We start from the raw sequence: 26,554 nt of genomic DNA, 5'->3' as shown, positions 1-26,554 counted from the left end.
TAAGTGGCAGAGGTAGACTTTAAATCTCAGTCTGCCTGCCTCTAAAGGTCTTAACTACTTTATTGCAATAAGAGGGAAAAAAGGAAGGTTGAAATATGCTCTACTTTATTACAGTTTACTATAAGACTAAATGGATTAAAATTCATAAATTATTAGAATATAGGGTTAAAACAGATGATAGGATGCTCCTTTAGCCAGACATTTATTTTTTTCTTTGATCTTTAAATAATGCCACACTAAAGTTTATCTATAATAGCATAAGAATAATGGTATTTGTCCCTTCTCATCCAGTCTTCCTTCTTGGCAATCTTTACAATTCCCCTGCAGATATGCTCAAATGTGATGTCAGAAAATGCTTTTTGTCCCCACCTTAAGCTTCTCATTTCTAAATAAGATATGGCAGACTTTTGGTGCTTTCCCCAAGGCCCTGTTCTGGACCCTCTCCCTGTATTCACGGCCCTTCCAGGGATATAGCCATTCTGCGGCCAGTCTTGCTAACTCTGTAAATGCAATTGACAGTGAAATCATTCATAAGATTAGCCATCACCAGGACAAAACTAATCTCAGGTCCATTTTGGAAAGCTTCAGTTCAAATAACTGAATTCATTTTCACCCAGTGCTACCTGGTTACCTAGTAACTCCAGAGTCACTTAGGGAGAGTTGCATGTGTGTGATTGCTTGAGCCTATAACATTTTCCCCTTTGCAACCTGTTATTGAAAGGAAAATGTAACTTAGCTATTTCATGGTATATGGATGTTTTCAAATGTAAGAAGTTCATGCTGTTTTAAATTAGGCCCACCAAACAACATTTTTAGAATATTTTCACATATCTAAATAACATGTGCTTGTGATTGATGTTCTCTGTAATTCAAACTGGCAGCACACAGTACCCTAAGCCAGTGCCTGCAGAAACAGTTTGTATGAAATCTACTTATGCTTTCCAACTTCCCAAGTGAATATTTCCTAGAGAGAATTCTCTGTTTGCCAAGTTTAAAGTCATCTTACAATAATTATGGTATAATCAATAACGGCAACAGTTTAAAGAGTTGATAAGCATGTCATCTCATTTAATTCTCACAACAAACATTAAAGGTAGGTTAGTATCATTATTCCCATGTTACAGATGGGAAACAAGGGTTACAGAGGTTAAGTAACTTTCTCATGTCGAACTGATAAGGATAAAATGTTGAAAGTCCTCATTACGCTATATGTATTGGCAAAATGTGGCAGGTTAATTTTTAGCATAGTCAAGTAAAATGTCTTACATTAGAGAAAAACAATTATAAATAGGTTCTGTACTATCTTTGGTGAAGCAGTTGGGGATATGATCGAAATAACCTTCAGCTCTGAGTCAAAAGCTCTGGCTTCTATTCTTGGGCCTTGCCACTTGGGCAAATAATTTCACTTCTCTGTGTAAAGCAGAGTTTGGCTGTAATCTCCTAAGACCTCTAGCTTTAATAGTGCGTGAATGTAGGAGCCTGCAAAGGAATCTAGAGTCATTGCAGGTTTCTTAATTTATATAATTCTATGCAATTAAAGAGACCAAGTAACTTCTGGGAGCTGTCAGGAAGGTTGTTACAGTTTATAGATAATATACAAAGAATTTATAGTATTTACACATCATAGGTTTGATTGCTACATCTACAAAATCTAGTGGGATTCAAGAAAGTTAGAAGGAACCATCAAAACAGCATGCTGCAACTATTATAAGAGATGTGGTGCTCTTCAGCCTGCAAAGGGAGGGAAAAAAGCCTCATTTAGAATTGTCTACAAAGGCATGGTTTTTATGTATTTCATACCTGAGAAAGTATTGTTAGCTCAGATAAAAGAAGTACTCTTTCACACAATGGATGATAAATTTATGGAGATTTCTACCCATGGATGCAAAAGTAAAAATAACTTTAGGAACATTTAGGCAGATGCAGAAATGACAGTCCATCATGGATTATCAAAGGATACTATACAGTATGGAGTTCATGCCTAAAAGTTGGTATTAACAGGGATCATGGTTATGATGCCCTCCCAGTATGCCTCTGGGTTCCAATGGAAGTTGCTGATACAGCATAGCTCCAATTCAGGAAGGCAAATTTTAAGTCATAAAAAGTTATTTTTAGGATTGCAAAGTTCCATAATAATTAACATTACTAGTGGTATAATATAATTTGAAAATTTTGTTTTAATTCCACTTAAAGAATCATCATGTTTATGATGATAGAAATTTATACTAGAAAACAATACTAGTGTCACAGGAAAACATTAACAGTTCCATCTTGCTGAACAATGACCAAGATAAGCTCACTTTTCTTTTTAGAATCATAGAATCTTAGAGTTGATGGTGTCCTTGGAGATTATGTATCTCAGTGCCCACCGCCTACTACCTTCTCAGGTCAGGTATCCATTCTCTACCTGACAGATGTTCCTCGCACCTCTGTTTGTACACTGTCAGTATTTGGCAGCTTACTCCTCTGGGGAGTACTGTTCCCTTGTGGGACTGCTCATATTTATTCTTCTCCTGAGCCAAAATCTACCTGAAGGTACCCTCTTCTCACTGGCCTGCTTCTACCTTCTGGGCAAATCTACTCTTCCTGCAGATGAAGCATAGCCCTTTGACGTCTTCTCTACTCCAGGGTAACATATTCAGTTGCTCTTTAAGCAGTGCATTTCAGACACTTTAATATCCTAATAGCTCTTTTCTGCCCACATTCTCTTTTCCAAAAGCTCTCTCCAAGTGTTCTGGAGGGGGAAAAAATAGGAAGAAAAAAGCATTTGATTAATTCAGAGTAAATTACTTCACATAATCAAGAATATTATTTTATTTTTATCAATAAATCCTAAAAGTTTTTAAAACTTTTTCTCATGGCTGAGACATACTGGTTTGCTCAGTATTCTATGGCCACCTGAATTTCCTGATTGTTGTCAGAAACACTGCTATCAATCCACCATCTCAAAGTGCAGTGTGCACCTTCATATTTATCTCTACTAAGTTATCTTATCAGTTTTAAGCTATTCCTTCTGCTTCATGATATTTTACAATCTTGATTAATTGGTCCAGCATATTAATGATTCATCTTATATTTTTATCTTCTTAAAATTCATAAGCATATCTCTAAGATATTGATGGAAATGTTAAACAAGATTATACCAAGAGCTGGATGGATTAAGTTAAGCAGTGCCGACATTCAAAATTTAATGTGAAATATAATTTAGCAAGACTTGTACTTTTATACTTGTATTTCTTTTAATGTTGTACTAATTTATAGTCTATTAAAATATACTGTTCATGCTAACAAATACTCGTTACATTTTAAAACACCTATTTTTATTCATGTTGTTGTTTCTTCATAAAATGTACAATTGAGTGGAAAAAAAAGTGTTTGCTTTTATTTTCTTTCTTTTTTTTAGGTTTTCCACAGGTTCTGATTATTTAAAACACATGGCTACAACCAACTGATGATATTTAACTGATCTAATTGATAAGAATAAATCTAAAGACAAGTAAAAATAATTAGGGGGCCAGGGACAACCTCTTGAGTGTTGACTTTAAGAGTCTAATTCCACAACATGACAGTAATGTCACAATATCCTTTGATGGAGAAAGTGAATAGTCTTATTTTATGATGTTCTTTTATTTTAATTAATTGCATTTCAGAAGGGAGAAAACTAAACTATTCATTCTCTTTTATGGTCTCTATTACATTCTGAAATTATGTTATCTTTCTATTATGTTCTTTTTTAAATAGTCATTCCTCATGGACTCTCAATCTCTAGGCCAATTATTATTCCTTTTTCTCCAGCTGGTCTGCCTTTATCAAACATTATGACATTCAAACTCTTGCTATTCCTTATCCTTGAAGTTCACTCTTAAGGAGGCAGAAGATAAGTTTTCTGTGCTGGGCAAAGTATGAACATGCTTTAGGTTAGCTTTGGACTTTGAGTAAATCACTTTCAGACCATTCTTTTTGAGTTGTGATACACAAATCTTATAAGGTTAATCAGCACTTTAGTTATTAGTGACTTTTGATTCTTGTGAGACTAAGACCGTCACTTTTCTTCATGCAAATGTGTTATTTGACTGTCACTCTTGAAGTTAAGCTTCAATTTATTATATTTTAAATGGAAGGCAAGAATTTTTCATTTTAGGTATATATGCATCATACATACATATTTTCCCTTGGCTCTCGTAGTGCTTATATTGAACACAATACTAGTTAAGATGCCTATTCTGGTTTTTCCCCCCTAGGATATATAAATTCTTGTAAAAATAAGACAGGATCAGGGATAATGGTGAAAATAGTATTCTTTCATACAAGGATGCAAGAAAATGAAATGTTTAATATTTGCAGCATCCCTTTTAAAACAAAATATACTGATGGAAATTTGGCTTATTTTTTAGAGTCTTAACACAGAGATTATTAATAGAAATGACCTAGCTGATTTTATATGAGGTTGAGTATGTTGAGAGGATTAAACAGTAGGAGTTACTGTGCTTAGATAGCAAGCTGGCTGTTGTAGAGTAAGCTTGGCTTCTTGACATTCTGTTGTGAAGCTAAAAACAAATCATCAATAAGTCCTCTATTAGGGATGTCTGTAACATTTGACTGTCTTATATTTAAGCTGGAATTTATGCATCAAAATAAAAGTTATTTTCAAGTATTGTCATCATGGGGAGCCATGTAGCTACTCTAAAGTTCACTAACAAGTCTTGGGACTTGAAACTGTTGACTTCTGACCCCCATCACCACTGTAGTCCAGGAGCATGGCAGGCAGGAGCTAACTGTTGAGGTAGAAATACTTTGGGTAACATTCATTTACACTACACAGGCTGTCGTGGCTAGGAATTTCTCAAAGCTACAAAGGCTTCTGGGATTTTAGAAACCATTAGAGACCAAGAAGAATCCTTCAGCTTGTAAAACTGAATGGTCACAATTTAAGTCAAAGCAAGTTTCTTTCGGTAGGAATCACCTTGACCCCCATTTTCTATAATGAAAGATTGATCATATCCCCATTAGCTTGTTTAAATTGAACTACAAGAGTCTGTAGGATACCAAATGTTTCTACTTTTTTTTTTTTTAAATCCTACCCACTTAGGCCTGACAAAAGCCAGACAAGTGAATGGTTGTGAGGAATGAGAAGTTACAGTTGTGCACTGTACCATGCTTGGATTTGACCGTGGGAAATATGATCATTACTGACATAGAAGTTTCCTAAACTCCTCCCCCTCCTCTCAGGAAGTTCAAATACAATATTATAATTCAATTCTTCTGCTCCTCCCATCCTCTCAAATGAGAAAACGTATCCCTTGGTTGCTGAGGCTAAAAGAGAAGGAATTCAGATGCATGGTTCTTTCACTTAAAAGAAGATCATCTCTGATTGATCCAGTCATGATTTCTGAGTGAAATCTAGATGAGAATGACTTATTTCCATAGATATTGTCTGTTGTGCCTCCCTCCTCCAATCAATGTTTAATCAATTTCAGCCATTTCTTCTAAATACACTTCAATCACATTTTATAAATCTACCTAAGCCTTGGTTTTCATCAGCCACAGATAAATTAGGCCACTCTTACTTTATCCTTAGATTATCAGTCCAGTAACATGCTCAGAGAATTCAAGCAGGAGAAGTTATGATCTTCCTTTCATGAGTTTAATCTGAGTGCCCAGTACAAGTAAGAGGGAGTAGTCTGGGAGTAGAAATAGCTCTTTTGAGGAGCAGCCGTGGTGATGAACCAGCGTTTGGATAGATAGCCCATTTTCTTGTGAAAGGAGTCTGTATCCTACAAGGTAATACCCAATAGCTTCACTAAAAAAGCTTAAAGATAAGAAATCAATTCAAGAGAAACTTAGATGTTTGCTGTGCTACCCTGTACACACCCTGTGTCAGGAGCCTAGCTTTATTCTGTAGACCACCTTGTCTGAATCACTGGGTTGGAAAATATTTCTTCAAACATAGTCCCTTGTATCTCTGCTGGGCAACAGCACACAGCATTCAGCAACTGCCTTCTGAAAGCCAAGGCTTTGTCTCCAACAGGGATTATGAAAACACAGATTTCTTGATAAGTGCCTTCCCACCTGTGTTTACATTCTAAATCATGGGAAGATGCTTGACAGCCAAAAAGGAGATGCTCAGGGAAAAGTTTGTTGAGATTATAGAGACTTTTGCAAAGACAGTTCCCCCTTTAAAGTGATTGGAATAGAGCTGGAATTCTTGAAAACTGTCATGGAATATTGTATTAGATGGAGCCTTGAGGTTTTATTTATCCCTTTTTTTAGCTTTCCATGTAAGACCTAAGAATGTATACTATTTTAGAAACTCTCCAAGAAAGGAAGTTTTCTATAACCTTTCCCCTGTTAGCCATTTTTTTTAACTTCTACAAAATCCTTATCAGAAAATTCTTGCTTACTAATATAACCTTAATGCTCTCTGCTTCAACCCAAGCCTGGTCTCCTTTGCTTATTCTTTTGCTGTTTATATCATCCACTGTGAGACCTCTCTTAGCTGAAGCCCATTATTAAGTCACTCTTTGGCCTTTTCTCTAAGGCTAAATAATGAGAGTTTTTTTCCTCCTTTTTTGGTAGGTCATATTTTTTGAACCATTTAACGATTTTTGTTGTTAAAAATTTGATTGGGGATTTCCTGTATCTGGAAATGCATTAGGCCTTGAACTTTGTAGCCCTAAGACTTATCCTGCTACCTCTTAAAATACACAAAATAAAATTAAGACTAGGAGAATTATGGAGCTGCAAATAAACCAAAATATCACAAAAGCAAAAATCAAAAACACCGAGTAATTGTCCTTCTGGTTTTTGGTGAGTAAGATACTTGTAAAATGAAACATGCTTCATTGTCAGACTGGCATCCTGTTTATTGACAATTGAGCAACAAGAATGTGGTCAGGTTTAGATAAATAACTACATCTCACATAATTTTAAATGAAGACTGTTAAAAGCTAAACATGCCAAGAAAGTAAGTATGACTCAACAGCAGCCCTTTCTTGTATGTCAGATACATATATAGTTTCTAGTTACCAAGGGCATTTGAAGACTACAGAGCCATTGCTGTAATATTTTTGAATATGATCCCAAATACAATTGTTTTAGATTTTTTCACTTATATTTGATCTCTAGTTAGCTTTTAAGGGGCATACGATCTTTGCCAAGTTTTAGTATCAAGATTATGATAACTTTGTAGGTAAATGTAAAGACATTTTTCTTTTCTATTTTTATTATTATTATTATTATTATTTTTGCTTAGAACAGTTGAAATATAAGACAAAATTAACCTAATGTTTAATGTTAAGACAAGATTAACCTAATGTTTAATGTATAAAATTATCTGAGCCCCATGCCTTTCAAAGGTAGGTCTTTGATAATTCTTGCTATTGTTTAATACAGCAGACATGAAGAAGAATTTATCTATGTGCAATCTAGAAAATAATAACAGAAGGATCCCACATGTTCTCACCACTGTGTCAGAAGTACACTGTCAGTGACTTCAAAGCCTACTCTGTGCCCCTTCCTGATCGTGTGCTCCTCTCTGTCCCAACTCCCATCTGATATAAACCCTATCCTAGTTTTAGTTTACCATTACTTTGCTTTTCTTTATGGTTTTACCATCTTTGTATGTGTTACTAGAGATTATATTATTTAGTGGAGCCAAAATTTATATTGTACAATCATACTCTTCTATTTCTTATGTCATTTCCTTTTTTTTTTTTTTTTGGTTTGTGTTCCCTATTTTTGTTTTGAAATTCATTTATATTTATATATGCAATTGTATGTCATTTTCAGTTCACTTCACTACTTTTTAATATTCCACTGTATGACTATACCACAATTCCTTTATCCATTCTACTGTCAATGGACGTTTGGGTGTCCATTGGGTGACATTTTCAGTTTGAGACTTTCTGATTTCTTCTGTGTGAACATTTTGGTGCATATCTCCTGGAACTCACGTGCCAAAATCCTTTTAGTGTGTGGTTTTAAAGTAGAATTGTTGGATTGTAGAATGTACTTATCTTCAACTTTATAAGAATATGTCCAACTGTTATTTCTGAATGATTTTTAAAAATTTTCTGTTCCTACTAGGAGTAGATAAGAATTCCTGTGCTCAGTATCCTTGCCAAGATCTCATATTGTCAGATTTAAAATTTTATTGCCAGTAGATAGGTGCAAAGAAGTATCTTATTGAGGATTTAATTTACATTTCCCTGATGAGTGATGAGATTGGTCAGTTTTCTAAGTGCTTAATGTCCATTCATGATTTCTTTTCTGTGAAATACCTATTTATGCCTTTTGCCCATTTGCCTTTTACATTGCTTGTCTTTTTCTTAATTGATTAGTAGAAATTCCTTATCTATTTTGAATATAAATCTTTTTTTCCTGTATGTATTGTAAACGTCTTCTCCTAATTTGTAGCAATTCCTCTCGTTCTATGATTTCTCTCCATGAACATAAAGGCTTCCTTTTATGATAGTTGAATTTGTGCATCTTCTCTTCATGCTTTGAATGTTTAAAAAATATTTTACTCCCCACTGAATATGTAAAAATATTTATATTTTCTTATAAAAGTTTTCATTTTTGTCTTCTACATTTTAATGCTTAGTTTATCTATAAATAATTACACTGTATTTTTCTTTTTTAGCATTTACATTTGACTTTTTATGGTTTTGATATCTCTAATTAAATTCTCTACCTTTTCTACTATAGCCTTTAACATATTAATCATAGTTTTTTAAAAGTTCTTGTCTTATAGTTTAAAGATCTAGGTGGTATCTGGATGTGGTTCTATTTAACACTACATTTTGTGACAATGGATCTTTTTTTATTTTAGCTAATTTTGTATTCATAATTTTTATTGGATACTAGACATTATATATAATGTAGAGCTTGAGATAAACACTATTTATGTCCAAAACTGAGAACACCTTTTCTGCTGTCAAACCATTAATATGAGGGTAGTTGAGCTGAGGCTAGGTTTAGATTTTGTGGTTTATATTCTTACCTTTGGTGCTCACATACTTCACAGGCTGGTGCTAATCTTTAGTGTGCGGCTCAGGGTGCTGGAGGAGTATTATCAGTGTTCTCACTTCACCCTCTGCTTTTGGCAGGCTGTTTGTCTGCAGCACAGAAGGTGTCTCTCTCCATGCTCCTGCCCTTCCTCGGCTATAAATTATTACTGCTGTGCTTGGTACTCAGTGCAAGGCTTGTGCTGGGGACAAGGTAATTTCCTGGTTCTTCTGCCCCACAGTCTTAGCTAGGTAGGCCCTGTGTTCCTGAGCTCAAGGGTGAGGTTTTCTTCACATGTCTGCTCCTCCCCCGGGGAAGTCACACTTTGCCTTGTGTCATGGAAGTGAGCATCCTGCCCCTCATCCAGCAGCAGTAGAGCTCTACTTGGTACCAGGATTCTGGGAATGAGTGAGTTTCCTGCTCTCCCCCAGAAATAGGCGTTTCTCCTAATGTCAGTGCAGGGTGGGAGTGCAATTTCCCATCTCTCTCCCCATAGCCAACAGCCTTTGCCTGGGACTGCCATGAAGGACAGTTCCCTGCCTCTCCCCCAGGGCCAGACGGCTTCTGTTTCCTATGAGAGAAGGGCCTGGGAAGCAGGCATGCTTGCTGCCTGCCTCCCAGCAGCCTCCAGTCAGCATATGCAGTCCTGCACCGCTCAGGCGGGCTCTCTCAGGCTTCCACTCTGCTTCCCAGTATTCCTGTGAGCACCCAGTGGAGGCCTGTAGAAAAGATCTGGAAAATGGGCAGCTAGTGCCCTTATGTGGGAGTTTCCAGGGATTCTGAACTCTCATGCTAACCACATTTGCCCTGTAACAATTTGTCAACATTTCAGTTACATTCTTTGCTCCTGCTTTTATAACTTCACGTTTCCCTGCAGTCACTGCCAAAGGCAAAACAATTCATGTGTCCCATCTCCCCTTGGAATGGTTTGCCATCCTTTGGAATTCGGTTTCTTTGGCTGAATTACTATCTCAGATCTCTGATGCATTTTTAAAATGTTAAGATTTTACAGATGATCCAGCTTTCTCTTATTGTTAGGGTAGGGACAGCATTCTCTTGTGGCTATCTACCTTTTAAGAAGAAGCAGACTGATTTTTTCCCCACAAACTTTCTTTCTTTCTTTCTTTTTTTAGACAAGGTCTCACTCTGTTGCCCTGTGCCCTGTGCCCTGTGCCATGGCATCAGCTTAGCTCACAGCAACCTCAAACTCCTGGGCTTAAACAATCCTCCTGCCTCAGCTTTCCAAATAGCTGGGACTACAGGCATGCGCCACCATGCTCGGCTAATTTTTTCTATATATTTTCAGTTGTCCAGTTAATTTATTTCTACTTTTTTAGTAGAGACAGGGTCTCGCTCTTGCTCAGGCTGGTCTCGAACTCCTGAGCTCAAACGATCTGCCCAGCTCAGCCTCCCAGAGTGCTAGGATTACAGGCATGAGCCACTGTGCCGGGCCTGATTTTCTGTGAATTAATTTCAGTGAATTGGCCTGCTTTCCTTTCATCCTTCAGTCTTTCTTCCCACTAGCAATGATTTTTAAAGATATAAACTGGATCTTAGAATCCCTCTATAGCTTCTCATCATTTAGAATAAAACCCAATTCCTCACCTGCTCCTCCAGCCTCCAGTGATCTCTCCAGGCACTCTGTACCTCACAACTGTCTTCAGTCTAGAAACACCAGCTTTCTTGCCAGTCTTCAAGCACACTACATTGTGCCTACCCAGAGCTTTTACATGTGTTTTCACACTGCTTAGAATGCTCATTCCCCAGATTTTGCATGGCTCGCTTTCTGTCTTCATTCAGGCCTCTGCTCAAATGTCATCATCCCCTTAGGGAGAGACCTTCCCCGACAATTCTACCTGAAATAGCCTCATTTTCCATCCTCTCCCGGCCACCATCACTCTCTATTCTCTTTTTCTTTGCCTTATTTTTCTCTATCACACTTAAAACTATCATTATATTATGTTTATTTATTTATTTATTTTCCATCTCTTCCACCAGAACATAAATTCCATTAAGGCAGAATGTCTGGTTGTTTTATTCATTTCTGTATCTCTAGAACATAGTGGGAATGCAATACAAATTCATGAATGAAATCATGAATGAATGCCAAAGAGCATGAAATTTTCTTCGGTATCTTGCATTAGCTCATTTTCATAAGAATGTACTCTCTCTGAGGCTATTCTCTCTCCCTTGTTCTGCTATATTTTGATTATGTTTGTATTCATTTTATAATCAAGCGAATCTGTTTGGACTCAGTATCTTCGTATGTGAGAAGCTCTTATGATTAGGAAAATTCAAGTTCATTCAAAAGGCAGAGAAGTGAAGGGCTTGTCCTTGGGGCTGCTTTCTGTGTACCCCTGGATCTGTCCTTCTCTTCTCCTAGACCCACAGTTGGCCTACAGGTGGATGTGTGCCATTGTCAGTCTCATTTCTCCTCCTAGTAGGTTTTCATCTAGCACATTTCCATTTCTGTTCTACTGTTGTGGGTTCTTCCCCTTATTTCCAAGCTTCCCATTCCCAAGGTAGTCAGAGCCAATGTGTGCCTCACCAATAACGAGCCCTGCATTTCAGAGAACTAGAGTTATCATTCTGTCTTCCTGGTTATCTTGCTGTGGCTGCTATTGCTGTTGCTATTGTTTTAGTAATTTTTTACCCTATACTGCATTTGGAAGAGATGGTTATGGAAAGGAAGTTGGACGGAAGGAATTGGTCAGTGGTATACCTACTTCCAGAAGCAGCACACGAGGTGGGTGTATGATGGGCTGCCCATTTTTCTGTTGGTTCTAGGGGTCCATATCTAGCAACAGAGGCAATGAAGAGACTCTGCATTTTCCTATCTTTTATCAGGTAGTTATTTTTCATGAAACTGGAGTTTACTATATCTCTGGGTAGTCTGTTTCTATTTTGTTCAAATCAGATCTAACTATATTATAATTAAGATTCATTTATACCTGACCCTGATACACAGCAGACCTTCAGTATGCTTGTGACTTAGTATGCTTTTCTACCTTAAGGAATGCTAGCCGGATCCCATGTTGAATGAGACCTCCTGCACTATTTTCCAAGTGTACATAGACGCTCTTATGATTAGGAAATTCAAGTTCATTCAAAATGCTACTGAATTTGAAATGGCTTTTTGATATTACCTAGTTTTAAAAAAATAGATATTAAAATTATAACTACTATGTCACTGTGGCCTCCAATTCTTTCGTCTGATTTAAAAAATATATATTAAAACAAGCTCTCATAATCCAAACAGTATGTTATCATTCTTTCATAGCATTATACAAAAGACCTTATCCTGATAGGAAACATTTAGTTTCCTATCATTCAGAAACCATCTGTCCCATTTTTAAACTGCTAGTTTAAATAATAATTCTAGATTGGAGAATGGAGGTACTTTTAAAAAGCATAAAGAAGTGTTATAAGCAACCTCAATTATTCTGAAGGAAATCTGAAAAATAGAATAATAGCTGCCTTGATTTAGTTACTTTTACATGTTATCTGAGAAAAGTTCATTAAAACACATTTTGACACTTTTAATCCATTGGAACGTTATTGGGAAAATCATTCTGAGGGTTCTGAGAATGTTGACTAATTGGGCTGTTCATCCCACATGGGATTACACCACTTTCTGAATCAGAAGTTTCTGCTATTGCAACATGTTTTATTCTTTATTCTTTGTTTTTCTTTTTCCCCTTAGAAACAAACCATTTGGGTTTGTTACATGGCCATTTGTGAGTTTGGGGCATTGTACTTGTTTGTAATTACAATGAAGTCATACTAGGCCGGGTCTGTGTGTAAGTCAACAAGAGATCCTGCAGCTGCTCAGTGAATTAGCCAGTGAAAAGAGTCACCCTGATATTTTAAACCCAAAATCCTGCTTTCCCAGAGTCATGGGGAATTTTGATTTTAGCCATCAAGAAGATTGGTTCAACTTTGGTTTGCTTACTACACAATGTGTATAGATATCAATTTGCTGAACTTTTTATTTAATTTTTATTTTTTTGAGACAGAGTCTTGCTCTGTCACCCAAGCTGGAGTGCAGTGGTGCAGTCATAGCTCACTGCAGGCTCTAACTCCTGGGCTCAAGCGATCCTCCTGCCTCAGTCTCCTGACTATTATTTAATTTTTGTTTTCTTGAGACAGAGTCTTGCTCTGTCACCCAAGCTGGAGTGCAGTGGTGCAGTCATAGCTCACTGCAGGCTCTAACTCCTGGGCTCAAGCGATCCTCCTGCCTCAGTCTCCTGACTATTATTTAATTTTTGTTTTCTTGAGACAGAGTCTTGCTCTGTCACCCAAGCTGGAGTGCAGTGGTGCGATCATAGCTCACTGCAGGCTCTAACTCCTGGCCTCAAGCAATCCTACTGCCTCAGCCTCCTGACTAGGTAGAACTACAGGTGTGCGCCACCATGCCTGGCTAATTTTTTAAATTATTTTTTAGTAGAGATGGGGTCTTGCTTTGTTTCCCAGGCTGGTCTTGAAGTCCTGGCCTCAAGCAATCCTCCCAACCTTGGCCTCCTGAACTGCTGGGATTATGGGCACGAGCCACAGTGCCCAGACTTTTTAAACTTTTCAATAAAATGTAATATCCTAAGAGAGAGTGCATAAATCCTAAAGTGTATAACAAGGTGAACTTTTACAAACTGAGCACACCTGTGTAACCACTACCCAGATCAGGAAACAGAACATGACGAGCACCCCGGAATCTTTCCTGTATCCCTCCACCCTGTCACTAACTCTCCTCACCAAGGGTAACCACTCTCCTGTTTTGCTTGTTTTTATACTTTAATATAAACAGAATTATATACAATGTGTCATTTTCTATCTGGTTTCTTTCATTCTTCATTATGTTTATGAGATACATCTAAATTTATCATGTATTGTGTTCATATTTTTCATTCTTACTGCTGTGCAGTGTTCCATTGATGAATACATGTAGTTTATTCATTCTACCATTAACAGGCATTTCAATAAGTGCCCTTTTTGGGGAAGAGTGAGGACTATTATTAATATTGTCTTTTAAAAAAAAATTATTTATTTTCAGAGATGTGGTCTTACAAAGTTGCCCACACTGATCTTAAACTCCTGACCTCAAGCAATCCTTCCACCTCAGCCTCTATTATGAGTATTTTGTTATGAACATTCTAGTACATTTCTTTTGGTCAAAATACATACATATGCTACATTCCTATTGGAAATATAGCTAGGAGTGGAATTCTGGGTCATAGGGTATGTGTATATTCAGATTTAATAGATAAGCCAGTTTTTCAGAGTGGCTGTATGTATCTCCACTCACAACAGCAATGTACAAGGGTTCCAGGTGCTCTCCCTCCTCACCAATATTTGGTATTTTCTGTCTTTTTCATTTTAGCTGTTCTGGTTGATATGTATTGAATGTGGTTCAATTTATATTTCCTTGATGATAATGACCCTGAGTACTCTGAGATATACAAAAAAATCTGTATATCTTTCTTTGTGAATTGTCTGTTGAAGTCTTTTGCTATTTTTCTATCAATTGACTCCTGTTGTTACCATTTCATAGAAATTCTTTATATAATCCAGATATGAGTTCTTTGTTATGTATATGTATAGTGAGTATTTTCTGTCCCTCTGTGAGTTGCATTTTTTAACTCTCTTTTTCTTTTTATTATTTCAGAAAATTACAGCTGTACAAATGTTTTGGTTAAATGGATTGCTTTAGTACTGCTTGAGTGAAAGTTGTAAGTGTGCCCATCACCCAGATAGTGTACATTGTACCTGTTAGGTGTAATTTCACCCATGCCTTCCTCCCCCCTCCCACCTGCATGATTTCCATTGGTTTACTTCTAACTGTGCACATGAGTGCTGATCAGATAGTTCCAATTTAATAGTGAGTACATGTAGTGTTTGTTTTTCTATTCTTGCACTACTTTGCTTAGGAAAATGGTCTCCAGTTCCATCCAGATTGTTGCAAAAGGTATTAAATTCATTTTTTATGGTTGAGTAGTACTCCATGGTATACATATACTATATTTTATTAATCCGCTTATGAATTGATGGGCCCTTGGGTTGTTTCCACATCTTTGCGATTGTGAATTGTGCTGCTATAAACATTCCAGTGCAAGTGTCTTTTTGATAAAATGACTTTTTTCCCTTTGGGTAAATACCTAATAGTGGGATTACTGGATCAAATTGTAGGTCTACTTTTAGTTCTTAGAGGAATCTCCATACTATTTTCCACAGAGGTTGCACTAGTCTGTAGTCCCACCAACAGTGTATAAGTGTTTCTTTCTCTCTGCTTCCACAACAGCATCTATAGGTTTGGGATTTTTTGATAAAAGCAATTCTCACTTGGGTTAGGTGACATCTCATTGTGGTTTTGATTTGAATTTCACTGATGATTAGTGATATTGAGAATTTTTTCATATGTTTATTGGCATTAGTCTATCTTTTTTTGAAAAGCTTCAGTTTGTCTTTTGCCCACTTTTTAATGGGTTTGTTTGATTTTTTTTTTCTTGCTGATTTGCTTGAGTTCTTTGTAGATTCTAGTTATTAGCCCTTTATTAGATGTATAGCATGCAAATATTTTCCTGCCATTCTGTAGGTTGTCTATTTGCCCTATTGATTGTTTCCTTGGCTATGCAGAAGCTTTTTAATTTAATCCGATCCCATTCATTTATTTTTGTTATTGCCATGATTGCCTTTGGGGTCTTCTTCATAAGTTCTTTACCTAGGCTGATATCTATAAGAGTTTTTCCAACCTCTTCTCCTAGAATTCTTATAGTTATCCATTTTGAATTAATTTTTGTGAGTGGTGAGGGGTGTGGCTCCTGTTTCAGTCTTCTACATGTGGCTATGCAATTTTTGACATCTTCTTCCCATTTGGATACCCTTAATTTCCTTCTCTTGCCTGATTGCTCTGGCTAGGACTTCCAGAACTATGTTGAACAGAAGTGGCTCCAGTGGGCAACTTTGTCTGGTTCCATTTCTAAGCGGGAATGCTTTCAATTTTTCTCCATTCAGAATGATGTTGGCTGTGGGATAATGGGGTCTTTTGATGACTGGGTACACCTACTTTTTAAAAAGTCCAATTTATTAGTTTTTCTTTTATGATTTATGCTTTTTGTGCTTAGTTTAAGATATCTTTCCTTATTCCAAGTTGGCAAAACTGTTCTATGCTCTTCTCTAAAACCTTTATTTCAATCTATAATCCATCTTACTTGATATTTGCATATTATATAATGTGGGGATCAAGATACATTTTTTCCATACTGATATTCTATTGACCCAGCATCATTTTATTTGGTTTTTAACTTGTTTGAAATATCTCCACAAAATTTAGTTTCAATGAAATATTTTTTGTATTTTCTTAGAAAGTATTACTAATGCTTCCTGACAAATTTAAAACTATGATGATTTAAAATTTATAATTTAATCTCTATATTTAACACAAATATAAATTAAAATCTCTTTTAAAAGTTCTTCTGTTCAACCAGAACTAGTTTTTAAATCCAGCTATTTATTTAACACCATATTAATGTATAGTGTAAAAAATCATTTTTTAAAATAAATTATCATTCTCACTTTTTCATTTGAATTCAATCCAACACATATTTACTATGTGTCTTTTAGAATTTGAGACAGATGAGAATATGGTTAAAGATTTGAGCTCCATTTTTTGGTCACTTATGTTTTAAACCATATAATAAATTTATCAAATATCTGTTAGAAATAAGATAATTTCTTTAGTACTTAAAATTATATTAAAAGAAAGGTACAAAGTAAGGATTTTTATTATGATTAGGATGACCTTGAACCTCTTATATAACGCCTCTATACCAAGTTTTCCACTAGTAATGACACATATCTTTTAAGATGTGAAAATAGAAAATATAAAGGTTTCATTTTTGTATTTGGAATACCTATGAATGCTTCCTCTTTGTTGTCATTGTTGCTTAGCTTAATTTTTTTCTTCTTTTATTATTTGTTCTAGATTGTACTAGTCAGTGGACATCTGGACAGCTGGGACGTTGGGCAGGGGGCCATGGATGATGGTGGTGGAGCCTTTATATCATGGGAAGCACTCTCGCTTATCAGAGATCTTGGTAAATATTTAGAAAATTTAGAAAATTGTTAACCAATGTGTGAAGGATCTCAGTAGTGACATGTTTAACTCAGCACACACAATATTTAACAGATCAGTTACTGTGATGTGTTCAATGATCCTCCTGAGGTCTGTACGTTTTTTGTTTGGTCAATTCCCAGAAAAGAACTAACTTATCCCCTTAAAGAAAGAAATTTTTATTTAGGTGTACTCCAGACATCCAAATTATCAAATATTATCAGCCACTGGGGAAAATGAACAAGCAAATAAAATGTAAGCAAATGTAACTATATCAGCTAGAGACTATACAAGGAAAACCAAATGCAAAGAGAAATCAGCAGTGCCTCCTACTTCCTTTTCCTTATTCTACTTAAGACATTATTAGACTGTTGGTCATATTTCAATGATAGAAATCAAAGAGAGTGACATAGGACTGAAAGAATGATTCCTATTGCTATAATAAGGAATCCAGTCTAAAAAATTAGATGTAGGTAAACCTACATGTGGGGAAATTGGACAGGCATAAGCTGATAGTAAAGGAAGTTTATTTTTATGACCATATTTGCAAACAAAAAAACATACATTCCCTCTTTATATGCCAGTCAAAAAGGTGAATCTTAAGAGTGATTACAATAATGAGATAATCTGAAGTGGATGTTCCATGTCTGAATCAGATCAGTGGTGGTTTAAAAATGTTTCGTCAACAGAATGTCTTGTGTCATAGCTGTAGAATAACCTCAGTTTCAGATTCAGCAAAGATTAGAACATTCCATTGCTTATTTAAGAACATAAGTGTTTAAATTCATGCTTTTCCTCTAGCTTTTGGTAAATCCTCTAATCCTGTAAATTGGCCCATTACATAATTGTCCATCTTCTTAAAAATAGGTTGCTAAAATTTTCTTGTTTGGGGCAAATCTTTAGTGTGACATTTTGATTTATATCTTACTTTCATTTTAAAATGGAGAAATTGAAAGGTGATCATGCTTTTTTTTTTTCTTTTTTTTTTACTTTTAAATAGGCCAGTGTTTCTTAACCTTGGCACTACTGACATTTTGGATCAGATAATTCTTTGTCATGGGGTTTGTCCCATGTATGGTGGGCCTCTACCCACTAGATGCCAATATCACTTTCTGCACTGTGCCCTCCCTCCCTGCCACCTCCAGCAAGTTGTGACAGCCAAAAGTGTCTCCAGATGCTGCCAATGTTTTCTGGAGAGGGCAGGGGTAACAATTGCCCCAGTTTGAGAACCACTAAAATAAACTAATAAAAAAATCTCTAGGTAACCAGGGTACAGGATCTTTTTTTTAAAAAAAAGAAAAACTAATTGGAAATCTTACATTATATGTGCTTATATTTCTAGCATCATTACCATACCTGACAGAAAAGATTCCTGACCACCTACCATGCTTCTTATAAAGCACCCTGTAAATGGGCACACAGAGAGGTTTAAATCATGTTCTCTGTTCTTAAGACCCCTAGAATATAATTGGTGACCCACACATACACCTATACACATAGTTATCAATATAGACATAGTTTCAACATCTACTTTTAGAATTGAGTAAAGTTTGAAAGAGTAATTATCCAGCAAATAAAACCAAAAAACACACTTTCCTTCACAGAAGATCTGGTAGACTCTGTGAATTCTCTTCTGTCCCCCTTTCCTTAAAGGTATTCCCTAGGCTTTCTCTTCTTTTTTTCCTTCGGATCATTCTAGAATGAAGAGTGTTCTAGAGTAAAGCAGGCAAAGTCAAGCAGTTTTTCTCTTTATAGAGCACAGGTATTTATTTTGGAGGTCAATTTTATTTCAATGTGTTCAACTAGCTTCATTGGAATGGTGGAGTAAAAGAGAAACTAGACCCATCTCAGTTGGGTTTTAGGTCACTCTGTTCTACAGACTACATTTTTGGGCTCAAGCAAGTCATTTGAACTCTCTGAACTTCATTTTCCTCATCTCTATTCAATTGTAAGTTTCCAGAGTATTTCATTTGCTCTAGATTAGAAGAAAAATTGTATCTTCTCTAAGCTTTGAATATTACTTCTTTGGTACTCAGCATGGGACCCTAAATTGGTGTTAATTGAGTTGAATTCAATTGCATGGGTAAATGTCAAACACTATGCAAAGGTGAATTGAGTATCTTTTTCCAGCTCTGAAAGTACATTGACTTCAGTTGCTTTTGATAGCTAGTGATCAGTCTCTTCCATCCAGGACTTAAATCTCTAAAAGGTTTCTGAAAACCTATGTAAATATATGAATAAAACTATAAAATGAAGAGTAATATTTCCTCTTAGTAGTGTTATGAAGTGGCATAGTATACTGTTCAAGAACTACAGGAATCTGGAGCCAGAATGCCTAAGTTCAAATCTCAGTTCTGCAAATTCCTAGCTGTGTGGCCTTGGGCAAATTACTTTGCCTATCCATGCCTCAGTTTTCTCATCTGTGAAATAGGTATAAGAATAATTCCAATCACATAGTGTTGCTTTGAAAATTAAAGAAACTAGTTATATAATGTACTTAGAGAAGGACCTGACCCAACCCAAGTTCTCAATAAATGTTAACTTTTATAACTTAATAAGCAGAACTCTTATTAGTATCTTATTTTTATATAAGAGAAGATAATTTTTTACACTCCCATTAGTGATTACCTTTTAATTTATGTTAGTCATACTTATGTAACTCTAGAGCTAGCTGCTATGTTATCCCTAAAATATCCTTTCCCTTTACTATTATGTGTATTCTCTCCCATTACTCTCTTGCATGATGGAAACCTGGTGCTCCCTCCACTTTTTTTCCATTTTCATACTAAGTTTTCAGGAGTCTTAAATTCCTCCTGGTCACTTCCCTCTTCCATGTCCTGCTCATCTTGAATGCCCATTGTCCACTCCACATCCTGCTTCCTATGATTGCCCCCATTGAGTCTAACTCTTTAATCTTAAAATTGATTGTGGGTTTCTATTTATAGATTGCCTATATATTTTAATATGAAGAGCTGGGTCTAACATATGAGTTCTATTAATAGATGAAAATTGCTAATTTATTTGATCAAGACATAGAGCCTTGGGCTTGAGACCAAGAAATGGGTTCATAATTATATTACTCAATTGCATTGAGCCCACACAGTTTAATTGATGAAATATGAAAGCTCTGGGGCAATCTCTTTTTCCAAGAAAAATGAGACTCCTTTTGGATGCTGTTCCTTGGACGATATGTCATACGGCATGCATGTCAGAGTCCCTCAGCGGGGCTTGTTAATTTGAAGTGTTTGTCCAGTGGGGTTCCCTGGCATTTGGGAATATTTTTCTAAGATTCATCCTTCTGGTATATTCTCCTTGTCTTTTACATCCTTCTGGTATATTCTCCCTCTTTTATTGCTCTTATAGAGCCACTCTTTTGCCAAAGCCATCAGCTTAAATTATATTCAATTAATCTAATAGAGATATTTGTGCTTTGTAAATATAATCGGTCATTCCTGAACAACTGTCAACAGAAGGCTATTTGCCATGAAGTGTTATTGAATACTTTTTTTGTGTTTGTGGTTTACGAGACTTGAAACTGTTTATTTGAAATGTCATTTCCTGGAATATTCTGGTACCAGTGGACAAAGCCTATGGCCAAAGGTGCTGTGCTTCAAAATGTTCCTTTGGCACTTGAAAAATAAACTACCAGTCATCTTCAAATTCTTTTAACTTTATCATTTTCTGTAAAGTTATAATTTTGAGTTTTCAGGCCAAAATAAATAAAGGAAATGAGAATTAACAGCATTATCTGGTTGTTGAAATATAGGATATATAAGCAAGATAATTCTAGAAAAATGTGAAAGTGAGCATCCTGATTGTGATTATTAAAGAGTTTGAAAGTCCATCTCTTATAAAAACATTTTGTTTGTTATTTCATGCATTTATTCAACAAATACCTGCTGTGCATTAACTGCATATTTGTGTACCAGATGCATTGTACTAAAGAGGAAGGAGACATGGCCTTTAAAGACCTTGAAGCAGGAGAGACATTTAATTCAAAAAATGCAATGAAATTTTTGTCAGTTCTCTAAATGTAGTATGTACAAATTACTTTGGGCACCTGGTGAAGACAGACACCAGCATGGCTTGTCTAGGTCAGGGCAACTTCACTAAGGTGATATTTGAGCTTTCTTTTATAAAGATAAATAGAAACTCCTGAAGCAAAAAGAGCAGAATGAAAAATTCCCAGCAGAGTATAGAGCTTCCAGTTCTGTACATCATTAAAAATGAGGAGACAGTTGTTGACAGTAGCAGTTCTGGGATTGTGAGGGGAGGGAGAGGTTGTGGAATTATAGGAGATTCTCACTTTTTACCTGATATATTTACATAATGTTAGACTTTTGTATAATAATTACGTGTCACTTCAATAATCAAGCAAAAGCCCTCAAAGGCACCCCCCCCCAAGAAAAAGAGAGAAGAAAGAAAAGAAAAGAAAAGAAAAGAAAAGAAAAGAAAAGAAAAGAAAAGAAAAGAAAAGAAAAGAAAAGAAAAGAAAAGATTCTTGGTATTGCTATTACCATAAACACTCTGTTAACAGAGCAGAGGTAGGAAGTAGGAAGAGTTGTGAAGGAGTCACCAAACCTACCTGGCCCGGAATATACCAGTGAACACAGCCAAATGCATGCCAGGTCTTTGATGTAAGTTCTGCTGTAGCTAGAGCTTTATGTAGCCATTTCCAATGCAATGGTTCTCTCTTAAAAGTGGGGTCCCTTCTTCAAGGCCTTGGTCAGGTCTGCCTTGGAAAAACCCCAGGAAATCCAATCCATAGTAACTAAGGGAAGGGAATGAATAGCTTCCAATGAAGTTGAAACCTAAAAGGTAGAGCTAGAGACAGGTGGAGCCCTGAAACCAATTTGGAACTAGCCCAGACCTAGAAAGGAAATCTCTCTTAGGACCTCCCCTGGGGCTTAGCCATACTTCTCACTATAATGAAAGTACTAAGAACTAGCATTTAGGAAATGTTACTCTGCTCTAGGCATCGTGCTAAGCTCTCCTCTATGTACATGTTCTCTTTTCTTCCTGACAGTAGCCGAAGAAGTAGATAGCTCTTGTTATATGCAGTTTACAGATGAGGAAACTGAAGCAGAGAAAAGCTAAGTACTCTGCTCAACTTAAAAAACTTAAATCCTGGCCGGGCGCGGTGGCTCACGCCTGTAATCCTAGCACTCTGGGAAGCCGAGGCGGGCGGATTGCTCCAGGTCAGGAGTTCGAAACCAGCCTGAGCAAGAGTGAGACCCCGTCTCTACTAAAAATAGAAAGAAATTAATTGGCCAACTAATATATATAGAAAAACTTAGCCAGGCGTGGTGGTGCATGCCTGTAGTCCCAGCTACTCGGGAGGCTGAGGCAGGAGGATTGCTTGAGCCCAGGAGTTTGAGGTTGCTGTGAGCTAGGCAGACGCCATGGCACTCACTCTAGCCTGGGCAACAAAGCGAGACTCTGTCTCAAAAAAAAAAAAAAAAAAAAAAACTTAAATCCAGGCATCCTGACTCCATACCCCATACTCTTAAGTACTTTATAATACTGCTTATTGCAACAGTATCCCCAGTCTGTTTCTAGGAACAGTCTTTCTCAGGATATCAATAGATGTTACACAAAAAGAAAAAAAAAGTGTCCTATTGTCAAGTTAGTTTAGGAAACTCCCTCTTGGTAATTGCTTTATTTATCAAAAACATTTGCCGGGAGAGTTTTCCATTGGTTCAGTGTACTTTGGGACACACTACCCTGGGGATTGTTGGTAGTAGCAGAACTGAAGAAGAATCCAAAAATACTTGCTCAGATGCGCTTCTGAAACTGAGTACAAATGACCTTGGATTTGTTTTCATTCTAGATTTTCTAAGCCACCTTTGGGTGTTTGCAGTTGCCAGAATATTGACAAGGTATAACCATGTGATGCTTCCAAAATTGGCATGGTAGAGCTCATTCTTATATTTCCCTTTGAAGAATATTTGCATCCACCCGACTGCAAATTCTAGCCAACAACTCACTTCTTATCCACACTGAGTCTATTTTATGTACAATTAATATAGTATTATTAGAAATATTTGAAATACGCTAAGGGCTCTTTCTACCATGTTTTTCTATGGCCCCAAATGAATCTCAATTTGGCAGGATTTTTCTTTTCTAGAAGGAACTTTTATATTAAAATATTTCATGAAATCTCCCTACTCCCATTTTGGATGCTCTTTCTCCACAATTATTTTGTGAACACAGGAAGGGAAACTAATGGCCCTTAAAATCACTGGCACTCAATATTTTTAGAGAATAATACATCTGCAGATGAAGATATTCAGGGAATTAACTTGTTTTAGGACACAAAAAAAATTTCCATCCAACCTTAAATTTCATTTTTATTAATTTAAATTTTAATGTGTAGATAGTTGTTTACTTTTTTCTTTTTTTTATTTCAGCATATTATGAGGGTACAAATCTTAAGGTTTTTTCTGAAAAATTTTGGTCTTCACCTTTTGTAATTACAGTAAGGCAAATACCTAAAACAATAGAAGTAAGGCAAATACCTAAAACAATAGAAGAATTAGAAACTTTAAGAATTGCTTTTCCCCTTACTTTGTTTCCTCTTTTTACTTTTCTTTCTTTCTTTTTTTGTTTAGTTATTACTACTTCTAGTAGGTTTATGGTCATGGGGCATTCATGACTCCTTCTCATGTGCTTTAGAGGATGATCTTATCATTTTCTTTTTTTTTTTTTTTTTTGAGACAGAGTCTGGCTTTGTTGTCCAGGCTAGAGTGAGTGCCATGGCGTCAGCCTAGCTCACAGCAACCTCAAACTCCTGGGCTCAAGCGATCCTTCTGCCTCAGCCTCCCGAGTAGCTGGGACTACAGGCATGCGCCACCATGCCCGGCTAATTTTTTATATATATATCAGTTGGCCAATTAATTTCTTTCTATTTATAGTAGAGGCGGGGTCTCGCTCTTTCTCAGGCTGGTTTTGAACTCCTGACCTGGAGCAATCCGCCCGCCTCGGCCTCCCAGAGAGCTAGGATTACAGGCGTGAGCCACCACGCCCGGCCATCATTTTCTATTCAGATATGTTATTTCTTATAGTGACAAATTATATAGTATCTGGCTTTTCCATAAGACTTGTGATAGATACATATTTTTTTTTTCCAGCTAGGAATTACTGAGAACTTTTCCTGAGGTTTGAATGCATTTATAAGTTCCACTAACACACGTAGCATCCTTATATTTCATTCAGCTAACATAGACATTTCTACTGGTATGTGTAAAAAGACAAATGTTGTGTAGATTGATTCATAAAATATGTGAGATACAGTAAGATTTGTTAAAAATGAAACACTTGGCATGTGGTCTGCCTTTTAGTTTTGATACGGGAGATTCCATAGTCATTTTAGAGCCTTAGCCAATGTGAATATTGCTGTTACTATTTTATCATTTGGTTAGAATATACTATTACTAGATGCAACCCAGGCCGAGTGGCGTGCAGCATCGTGACCAATTCCTTCCTGTCTGATAGAGAGTCTTGAGGGGTGGCAGATGAATGCTGCAGGAGGAAGAGTCTCACAGCCCCCTTTTTCTATAGCATGCTCAGCTTTCTCCCCCACATATTGTGGTTTGGCCTGCATGCCTTAGAAAATGAAGCAATGTGGTGGCAAAGGAAGTAAAAGCTTAAGAAATTGGTATTATTTATACTGGAGAAAAGGAGTCATGGGAAGATTTAATAATAGTCTCCTTAGTGCCCCAGTGGATTTCCTCCCACCCAAGAGTGAAATACATACAAGTTGAGGGTAGGGCTGTCTGGAAAACCTAGGTCGCTTCATTAAAACAGTATCGTCATGGTACTGCACAACTTGCCTCACAAGGGGATATCCTATTTCAGTAATAAACATTGAGTGCCCACTTCATATCAGGCACATAAAATGGACGGGACATGGTTCCTTCCATCAGGGAGCTCACAGTCAGACAACAGTGGCTTCGCATAGAGACATTTGAGCTAAGCCTTGAAAAGGAAGGAAGTGGAGAAAAGAGAACAAAATTAGAACTCATGAAAGTACATAGTTTGAGGAGAGGAGGGTGTTTTTGTAACTCTAGAGCAATAAGCGACTGAGGAGTGGTAGGAAATGAGACAAATGAAAGGTGAGAGTCAGTTTGTGAAGGGCATTGAATGCAAAGCTAAAGTTTGGAGTTGGTGCTATAGGCAGCAGGAGCCACTGAAAATTTAAAGCATGGTACTGCTTTTTCCTGAAAGATAGTGGGTTGGTTTTTGTTTTAACTTCTAAAGTACTATGACAAATAGAATCGACACACAGAAAAGTAGGGCAGGGAGATCCCAGCTATACCGAGTGAGCCTGAAAACCACAGCTTTGGAGTTATTAAGCAGATTGTATTTGCGTGTGGTGGATGAGCCAACTTCCACCTTCCTATGCTAAATATACCAAAGAGGAAGTGATGGGGTTTCCAGGGCTGCTGTGTTCTTCGCCTACACGTCTCTGCGTCATGCTAATTCTGCATTTTATAAAAGCTGTGGTTTACCCGGCTTCTAATGAATTCTGTTCCAGTAAGCTTGCCTAAAAACAAAAGTCTGCAAAGAAACAAGAAAATATACTATGAACATCTGATTGGACCTTCGTTGTTAACTGGCTTTTAAAATTTGTCCTGGAACATAAGAGTTGAGTGTATTCTTAACCCCCTCTACTCCTATGAACATTCTCCAAAGCAAGCACTAGGAACAGAGAGTTTCTGGGGGTGTGTGACAGGCTAAAAAATCTATTGAAAGAAGTTACCTATTATAAGATTACTTGTAATCCTCCTCATGCCCTTCTCATATTAGATATTAAATAATCATCATTGATGAACCAATAGTCAGCCCATGTTCTTGCCCGACACCAGCATTTCCAGACTATACGTTATGACCAAGATCTCACTGACTTTTCAGCCCATTAAGTCCTCTTTCCTTAACTCTTCCTTAAATAACTCAAAATCTTGAGGTAAATGAGAGGCTGCATGGATAGTAGAATAAGCATATGCTCTGTGTTAGAATATCTTAGATTCAAATCCTTCTATGCTACTTAGTAGCTCTATTATCCAGGGAAAATTATTTAACTTTTTATATCTCAGTATCCTCCTCTTTACAATGGGTACAATTTATCTTGCACAGTTGATAGGATTATTTGAAATAATTTAGACAGTAGTACCTGGCCCCCATTAAACCATCAATAAAAGTAACCAATATTATTAGATGCTAATGGCCGAGACAATACGTATGGACATTCCGGCAGAGAATAAATATAATTCCAGAATCAACTCTTAGCTCTCAAATCTTCATGTCTGCATCCTATCACACAGTTCAGCTTGGCCAGGGCCATTCTCACAGTGGAGAAGCCCTCAGAATGAAAGAACAGTAGTTGACTCTGATGAACCAAACTCATGAACCTTCACCCCACTGTAGCCACCATCCGTGCATGTA

The 26,554-nt window shown here is 36.7% G+C and overlaps 1 protein-coding gene across 1 annotated transcript in view; it reads left to right on the top strand.

Moving 5' to 3' along the window:
- The window catches only part of CPQ (carboxypeptidase Q), a 349,952-nt gene that overhangs the window by 173,712 nt on the left and 149,686 nt on the right, over positions 1-26,554 (top strand). Inside the window, exon 4 of the mRNA XM_012761981.3 lies at positions 16,982-17,093. Within this exon, the coding sequence (XP_012617435.2) occupies positions 16,982-17,093 (112 nt within the window). The remainder of the gene's footprint in view (positions 1-16,981; positions 17,094-26,554) is intronic.

The sequence above is a fragment of the Microcebus murinus genome, chromosome 7 (assembly GCF_040939455.1).
Source record: "Microcebus murinus isolate Inina chromosome 7, M.murinus_Inina_mat1.0, whole genome shotgun sequence".
Classification (NCBI taxonomy): Eukaryota; Metazoa; Chordata; class Mammalia; order Primates; family Cheirogaleidae; genus Microcebus; species Microcebus murinus.
The sequence above is the reverse complement of the archived record's forward strand: the minus strand, read 5'-3'. Positions and strand labels throughout refer to the sequence as shown.